Source organism: Varroa jacobsoni, unplaced genomic scaffold, assembly GCF_002532875.2.
Source record: "Varroa jacobsoni isolate VJ856 unplaced genomic scaffold, vjacob_1.0 scaffold_672, whole genome shotgun sequence".
In the NCBI taxonomy this organism is placed as follows: domain Eukaryota; kingdom Metazoa; phylum Arthropoda; class Arachnida; order Mesostigmata; family Varroidae; genus Varroa; species Varroa jacobsoni.
Genome location: NW_019213574.1, coordinates 74,746 through 83,734, shown reverse-complemented (window position 1 = coordinate 83,734; position 8,989 = coordinate 74,746). Strand labels below are relative to the sequence as shown.

At 38.0% G+C, this 8,989-nt stretch overlaps 1 protein-coding gene across 13 annotated transcripts in view; it reads left to right on the top strand.

The window, feature by feature from the left end:
• Positions 1–8,989, top strand: part of zyd (sodium/potassium/calcium exchanger zydeco) — a 30,326-nt gene that overhangs the window by 3,319 nt on the left and 18,018 nt on the right. For 8 of the 13 annotated variants that reach the window (XR_002681670.2, XR_002681669.2, XR_015311939.1 and 5 more), the window contains exons 2-11: positions 252–346; positions 1,253–1,385; positions 2,280–2,396; positions 2,549–2,622; positions 2,950–3,050; positions 4,339–4,429; positions 4,857–5,074; positions 6,766–6,922; positions 7,331–7,464; positions 8,558–8,657. Coding sequence is in view for 10 of the 13 variants with exons in the window: in XM_022836842.2 (XP_022692577.1) it covers positions 252–346; positions 1,253–1,385; positions 2,280–2,396; positions 2,549–2,622; positions 2,950–3,050; positions 4,339–4,429; positions 4,857–5,074; positions 6,766–6,922; positions 7,331–7,464; positions 8,558–8,657 (1,220 nt within the window). In the remaining 3 variants the exon portion in view is untranslated. Of the gene's footprint in view, positions 1–122; positions 347–1,252; positions 1,386–2,279; positions 2,397–2,548; positions 2,623–2,949; positions 3,051–4,338; positions 4,430–4,856; positions 5,075–6,765; positions 6,923–7,330; positions 7,465–8,557; positions 8,658–8,989 lie in introns of all 13 variants that reach the window. The other 5 variants (XM_022836846.2, XM_022836849.2, XM_022836844.2 and 2 more) reach the window with 1 other exon arrangement.

Sequence of the window (8,989 nt, the reverse complement as noted above, 5' to 3'; positions counted from 1 at the left end):
ATATATAGAAACCTTTATAATGCATCATAATTGGCTCGCAACATTTAGTTGCCATAGGAACGGCCAGATACGGCTACTGATTTGAATAAATTCTAACAATTGCTTTTTCTTATACTTATCAGAAGGCGTTCATCGTGTTCCTGAACCATTTGAATTTCCGTGCATCTTTTCTTGAGAACGATGCGAATAGCTACTTCAATTTAATGGCAGTAAAAAATAGTGATAAATAAATTCGCGCACGCGTTCCACAGTGACTTCGATCAGGCCGCTACTCGACACAGACGTCACGATGGACCCTCTAGTACCCACCAACTGTACATTCTCCTCGATCAATGACTTTCCGCCGGTAATGAACCTAGCGTTATCACGGTTACTACTGTGATCTACATGACTTTTTATATATTTTAGCATATGATCATAATGATGTTGATGTATTCTGATACCCGAATCAACCGGCCGTTTCCACTCTATTTATTTAATAAGAAAGTGCAGCGGCGGTGGAGTCTATAGCACGAGCTAAGCTTTGGTCAGCTTTTTGCGTTAACGCAATTTGTCGATCTAGGGCATGATGTTTTGCCCCGCAGCGTTTTGCTGTCAAAACAAGCCCATACACACATTTTCATAAAAAGTCTGAAAATTTCTCTCCAATGCCCGCGTGCACGTGCAGTCCCTTTTTGTTTCATACAGATAATAGGATATTCTGTAAGAACAGCAAAATTATCTTAGCTAAAATGACTTGAAAAGGAATTATGCTTTTCTGTAAAAACGGAACATATTTTGCACCGTTAAGAGACCTTGAAATAGATATCTAAATATAACAAAGATCTGTAGGGTTTCAAGCGTACTGCGAGACGCTGCTAGTAATTTCATTAGGAGCAATATACGTCACGTCACAAATAGTGACCAGCGTAACGGATTGATAACTACAGCTTCGACGCATCGCGATTTCCTTAGCTATTCGGTTCAACATAAATGATAGAAACAAATGATTCAATAAATTTGTATGAAAGTTATTCTGTGATACTTTTAAGCCATATGCAAAAACGTTTGACGAAATGAATGATGAATCGATGGCTGTCTTTGGCTTCATTAAACTAGCTTTGTAGACTTAGAGTATTAAACACTGTGGGTTCTGGATGAACTGCGCGTACACCGTCACCTATTTTTGTGTAATATATAATGATGTTTTTCCGAGCTATCAGCTTAACTCGTACTCGTGTTTTTTCGGTTTGTATTGTCCTTGTGGCTGCAGGACCTGTTCACGCAAGAGCAGAGGGCGACTGGGGCGATCGCAATTCATATCTCTGTAATTCTCTATATGTGCGGCGTAATGGGTATCGTTTGCAATCGCTACTTTATACCTAGCCTGGAAATTGCCAGCGATGGTAAGTAATTAAAGGAGCTACTTTAAATCAACCAAAAGGATATAAAACATATTGAACACTGTCGTTAATAGACTTTTAAGTGTGCAGTTTTGGAACGAAGAAGCATCTTAGTTCATAAGCAGGTGCTCAGGAAGACTCTGGGCAATATGCCGTAATGGTTTCGTAGGGCTCTTTGGATGTTAATGCTTGTAAAAGCCTGGAAAACCTAATAAAGCGCAGCGTGCTGGGCTACCGTGTGTGGGGCGATATCTTCATCTCCCCATGAGTACAGCAAGCAGAAGGTTGAAAGAAAATTTCCTATGTGTTGTAGATAGCTCTAGCAAAACCCGTGCTCTGCGAAGAATCGCGTTAAGAAATTTATTAGCTGACCGTTAGACCTTTAAAAAAAAGTAGAGATTTCTAGACCGTTCACATCGCAAGTATAAGAGCAAAAATCGGATTCCGCACTTTTCTTGTCAAAATGTCAAACGTAGGAACACATCCCAAACGTTCTGTTTAAACATATACTGCCGTCGTTGATTGTTGTTTTCCTTATGTTCCCACAAAAAAAAACGTATTTTTATAAGATCCAATAGAGCAAGCAAACCGTTATCTACGTAAATTCGTATAATTTTATCTGAAAACGACGCATCTTTCCGCTATCAGCGGTAATTTCCGCCTAATCAGCATGGAGTTCCTTTTGGCTTACTGAAGTTCGATGTTTTTGTCTTTTTCACCTTTACTTTCAAACCATATTGTCGTGGTACTGGGCAAGCTATTTCGGTGTGTTATCACACCTCATGAAGATGCAGCTAAATAATAGCCATTGAAAAGTCCACAGTGTATTCTGTTCCCCTTCGACGTTTTTCTCAAACGATCTTTGTTTTGTTCAATTGTCTTCAAATGAATAATTAGCCTGCGGTCTTTCGTCGGATGTCGCCGGTGCGACTTTCATGGCAATAGGAACCTCTGCCCCTGAACTATTCAGCTCTGTCATCGGCTCGTTTATCACTGAGGGTGACATCGGAGTTGGTACGGATACAGCTGTTACATACGATAACTTATATTACACTTTGCCCTCTAAGATGTCTGCCGGCAGATTTCCATTGACTTGCACCAGCCAGATCTTCTGATTCTATAATCCTGGTTAATATTTGTAAAGCTCTCTCTGCTTTTCTGCTTAGGCACCATTGTTGGATCGGCGGTATTCAATATTCTTGGTGTGACGGCAGTAATTGGCCTAGCGGTCGGTAAAAAGGTCAGTTGATGATGCAGCTTTAAGGTACTACCTTTTTTTCTTTTGATACAAATACGTTTGTTACTATACTCCGGCTAAAGGTATCTGTCTTCTGAAACAGAACATCATCTTCGAGAACAGACGGCAACCCACAACCGTAAAGCTGTTAATTTTAAAAAATCTGTTTAGTATTTGCGTAAACTTAATCATATTCTGCTTCGACTCTCCTGCGGATAGCTAACAGCTATTATTTAACCGGCGCTTTCCGACTTCTAACAGTACTCGCAGGCAGGAAAAAATTATAGTACGGCATCGCGAACTTAATTGATATGGTTTATCACGATCTAGGACTTGAAAATTGACTGGTTCCCGATAAGTCGCGACAGCGTCGTATACATAATGAGCGTCACCCTTCTTATAATCATTATTTCGGACAACTTCGTGTCATGGTAAGCATTCGCAGATTTATGATGAAATCTACTAGTGTTCTCATGCATAAAATTTCAAGTATCAACTTTGTTAAATCCAGCCAGTAAATTTTTAATGCGAATCGCATCCTGCAGTTGAATAAGATCAAAGACTGTGGTTTTTTTTGTGTGCAAGAAACAAAAAGTTAATCAATGTGAAACTTCACGAAGGACTTTGTGAAGCTCTCCTGATAAAGATTGGGAAACAATTTCGCTTGAAGTGTAGTGCTACTTTTATTGTTTTTATCACAATTCAGTTGTAATATATGTAACCCTATGGTCCAGTCACGCATAGGTCATCTACTTTGCTAATCTGCTCAAGCAATTCTACATTTCTGAGTAGCTAAACATTTTTCCCATTTCTCTGAATGATACTGAAAGCAGATTACTTTTGTTAAAACCTTAAACCTGAAGTAGTAATCTTAGGCTACGTGCTTCTAGAATGCATACTATTCTTTAACTAGGAGCAGCAATTATTTCCACATAATCTGCCTGGTTAGCAATAAGGCGGGGCTATAAAGGCAAATGTGGACAAGACGCCGTTCTTTCAAAAACCGTTAAATCACGGTTGCGAAACAAAACGATGTTTGAACGAACTGGTTTATGTTTTTTAATTCGCGATAACGGTTTTCACAGGGGTTCCGTGAGTTTTTTTTGTCGCACAATTTACTCATTCTCTACTATGCATCAATTAAACGACCTAGTCTTCTGTCTGAGTATGTTTAGATCGTTCCTACGACGCGAAGCGTACTTTTCTTTCAATTCCGTACAATTCTACCAACGAACAGTAGCTATATTTAGAAATATCGTAGGGTGATAAATTTGCAATACAAAATGGTAAATATTTACCTATTACAATTGGTCACTGTGGTCACAATTGGTTGGAGAGTAGGTCACTACGTTAAATTGTGGGAAATATTAATCCAATTTGAGCGGAAAATTGATCAAAGCCATCGTTTTTATTATCTAGGATTAAATATTTTTTCATTAAAACGATGATTTATCTGATATGTCTATTTAGTGTCGACCGAGGTAGCAATATATTGCATTCCAATAAAAAGTAGAAGTTGAGCAAAAAAAAATGAAATCGCACATTTTATCTAGCACTTTATGTAAAGTAAAACTGCCAAGAATGTACGAAATGTGACAAAGACCCATCAGTGTATGTGTGACCTTTCGGCGAACACAAAAGGGTATCTCATGGCCTTATCGATCATATGATAATTACTATTATTAACTTTGCCTTGTTTAACTCCCTTTGTTCGACCAGGTACGAGGCAGTAATCCTGCTGTTATTTTACGGTCTGTATGTGGCCATTATGCTTTTTAACACGCGTCTAGACAAAGTTGCGCATTACGGGGTAAGTTTTTATTGCACACGCAATACGTAACTATTACGAAGTGATATTTGGTGTTATTTTCATTTATGACGCTTCATTTTAGGACTTTGAAGAGACCAGAAATCAAAATCAAAAGTGTTGTATTAATTATATAGATAAAAGAGCGCAATACAGTTATCTATTATGACGTAAAAGACATCTAAATCTATTTCAATACAGATACAACGTCCGTTTCAGTGGAATAGGGGGCTTAAATCAATTTTAATACATATCGCTTTCAGAAAAACTACAAGTTGCTGAAGTTCGCCGAACTCAGTTCAGACTCCTTTCTGTAACCATATAGTTGTGCGATGTTTCTAACAGCTACTTCGATGTGAACTGTCGTGTTTTTATCTACTGCTGATATAAACACTTTTTTCTTATGTCAATTTATGTTTGAACCTTTTAGATTGCATATCTCTCAAAAAAAGTAAAATCAACGGAATACACTGCTCTTTTGGAGGAGACCACAGTGGCTCAGTGCAACGACGATGATAACAGAAAATTACCATCTCCAATTTTTGAGGTTCCAAATGGAGGGTTCTTCGCAATAATTTCGTGGCTTATTTTTCTGCCCGCGAATATCGTCCTTACGTGCACAATTCCTGATGTCAGAGGACAACTTCGGTAGGTCGAGTTGTTCATGCCTTACGGATGCTTTTTAGTTGAATGTAGAGCTAGAAAAAGACTCACCCTGCTAAATATGGCACACTCTGCCAACTGTTATAGTTAGGCATTTAATCGTTGGCAAATGATTCTTGTGAGAACACCCAGAGGCGGATAATGTAAAAATATCTAGCGCAACTCCGGAAGATCGGGTTATAAGATTTTTGTCTTTTTAAAGGTTTTAATGTACTCTTCACGGCAACGGAGTGGTTATGTGTTCGCTTAAAAAAAATTAGGGACTGCGTGATACGTAGTGGTCTGGGCTTGAACGCCGACGCAGATGCACGCAATTTTGTCGCTGGTAGGCGCCGGCCCTCCAAAGCGGTGCTTAACGCATATAAGAAGTCAAAATATTTTTTGTCTTTGGAGGCTTACTGATTTTCTACACAAGTAGCTGTCAAAAACTGTTACCCCGAATCGTCATCCATGTGAAGTCGTTAGCAATGGCTAAAGGATCGAAGAGGCGGATTGTATATTTTGAAATGCTTAGCTTTGACACGGTCAGTTGCGGTGCTTAGCATGCACTGTAAATAACCCAATTTTTAAAATAGCCAGATGTGACTTTTAGGTATAATTCGAATCCATTTTTCCCTACGTAATGTACGATACTAACTGACCGGCAGTACCCAAAAGAGCGAAGAAAGCTTTGAAACATTTGACGACGTATTGGTCGCTTCCGCTTGCGTGGTTTTTCGAATACTTTGCAAAGAAACGTGCCCTTCTACCGATATAATCGTCATGGTGTCCAAATAAAGCTTATTGTTAGAAATATCTTTCTATTTAAGTTATGTGATTCCAAGCATTTTCACTGGATTCTAGAACGGCGGCGAATTACTTTCAGATGTTCTTCACATATTGATTTTCCCTAAGGTATGGCAGTTAAAAATTGATGCAAGCAACTTCTATTTACTAATGTACATTTAGTATTCCTTCATTTTAAGGCGGTTAGTTATAATATATATATATATATATAAACAATAATATAAAGAGATCCATTCGTAAAGAATGATTGTATTATCTATTAAATCTATCTGTTCCATAACTATCCTACGAGCACTTAGAAGTTGTACGTATAGTCTAGCTAGCCATCGAAGGCGATTTCGATAATAATCAGTGGATCTCTTAAGAAAATAAAATCGCCTAGTTGAAACAGGCCGGTTACCTGAAGATTCTTAACCTTCTAAGCGATGAACTAGTAGTAGATCCTGTGATGCTGCGGTATAATTGAAAATATGTGGCATGTATTTGCCTTCTAACAATTAACACAGTAATTATAACTGTAAATATTAGTTCTAAATTAACAAACATTTTAAAATAATTATTTTAGGTAAAAATTCTAAAAAGAATGTCCCGAACCCTATTACTAATTACTAAAAGGATATATATATACTTACATATTCATATGTACTATACAGTATTTCTAGTGAAGTAATTTGGGTTTAAAACCAGGAGTAGACGTACGTCGTCTCGTGCTGAAAAGAGCCGGCCGTCTGAAGCAATGCGTAACAATGGTAGACGCACCAGACACGAAACATTCAAGTGGCAATTCTAAACTGCTGATGTGTTTATTGCCTAGTTATGGATCCCACTGTGAGTACATTTTGCAGTGAACGGTAAGTTAAACTTCTGAAGACGTGATGTCGTTTCGCCAGGTGTTTATACCCTTTGACCTTCTTGATTTCGGTTCTATGGATTGGACTGAGTTCCTACATCACTGTATGGATGGTCACCGTCGGAGGATACACGCTTGGCGTTCCAGACACGATTTCAGGGCTTACCATCCTTGCTACTGGCACCAGCGTGCCGGAGGTAGTTTGAACTTTCTAGCAGCTTCTTTCCCTAACTTAAAAAAACAACCTGGTCAGTGGCAATAAGATATAGTAAAATCAAAATATAGATTTATTCTTAATAATCACAGCTAGATACATTGCTTAGTGCTTAAAGCAATTTGAAGATACTAGATGGAGCTGGCGGTTTTCAATCTTTCATCTTGTTGTAAACTTCCTTCTGCTTGAAAACACTGTGCAGCCACGAACAATACTTTTTCAAATAATTCCATGTGCACTTCTAAAGTGTACACTCGAAAGTGTGTATCCTAAACTTCTTTGTTTTTTATTTTAAATTATTCTGTTGCTGAAATCATTCGAAGAATTGCATGCGTACGCAATATCATTACCTGTCTTTACGTAGTTCTACCTGGTGAAATCTTCTTTTAAGCTGTTCGCGACTGTTCTGGTAGCGAGAAGCGGAAAGGGCAATATGGCCCTGTGCAGTCTTCTCGGGTCGAACATCTTCGATCTCCTTTTCTGTCTCGGCGCACCTTGGCTTGCCAAAACAGTCATCGCTAATCGGTAACTAATAATTCTAATTACGTGTATACGCATTAGCGGAAAGAAGGTGCAAATTTAGTGACTAACAACGAAACGTGAACTATCTGGCACACCCATTTTGTACATAGCAAATCGTAGTCCCCGTTGGTATCCCCGCCTGTGACGCGAGAGGCCGGGATTCGATTCCCCGAGGCGGATAATAATTTTTCATAAAATTAAAATATTTTTCTTTGTAGGTTTTAAAATGCAGCAATTGTCACAGTGTCTGTGGAGCAGGCTAGTACGTTACACTTTTCTGAGTGGTGCACAAAACAATTGGCTTGCGCCGTTTTTTTTTTACGAATATATCTTATGGCTTTTCGGCGGAATGAATATTCTTTCTAATTTTCATGACCTTTATTTTTTGAAGACAGGAAGACATGGGGTACGCAAATCATAACAGGAGATAGCCGATCATGTTTAGCGTGCCTAATCAACTGAGTTCTCTTATAGCTTTTAGTTGGTCAGTCAAAATGTCGGCAAAAATCGAGTAAATTGGTATATAATATGGAGAATAAATACTTCATTTTATTAGTGTATTTCGTACAAGAACTACTAGTTAACTTGAAATATTCTTAAGCAAATTTTTACAATTTTTATAGCAACCTAAAAAAGTCACAAACTTGCCTACCCTTTCTGTCGTCTTAGTGAACATTTTGTGATACCACCTTATATATATATATATATATATATATATATATAAGGTGGTCCGTCTAAGTTAAGTTTTGTCGGATTATTCGGTACTCCTTCCCAAAATCAATGCCAACGTTATTGTCAAATTTCATGCAACTCCCAAAAAATCCGAGGAAGATCTTTATGAAGCAAAACGAAAGATTCATAATCGTGTATGACACAATCTTCATGAAGGAGGCTATTTTGTAATCCTAAATTTCTTTTAGTAAAAATTATTGACGTTTTCCAAAAGAAAAGACCTGTTCTATCTTGGGTTGTGTAACAAGATTGACCAACAGATTCAGACCTAGATTATATTGTGGAAAAGGATCTGCACATATAAATACTTAGTAACGAGCGTGAAGGCCAACTTGCAAACCTCTCTTGATTCTGTTTTCCACAGAGAAATATTGATTCAGTCGTTAGCACTTACATACACCTCGATCACTCTGTTGGCAACCATTGCTCTGCTGTACTCCGCAATGGTGATCATGAAATGGAAGGTAGGTGCTGCATGACAGAAAGATGATTGCGTTCAATGCACAACGTTTTATGCTGTCAAAGGAGCAATCTCAAAACGATAACGGAAGTTGGAACCACTTTCACTTTACTATAGTATAAATTTATTTGGTTAATATTTAAGGAATCTTCATCTGAGGTTTAGGATATTTGGCTTAGGCTTTTACGATATTGCCATATTTTAGGTCACAATCATTTTGCCATGTAAGCTGGTGCCGCGACACCAAAAACCGACCATTGAATAGCTATTTTTAGGAACATGCTAAATCAAAAGCAGAGTTGGTTTGAAATTGTGCTTAATAGAAGAGTCGAGAAG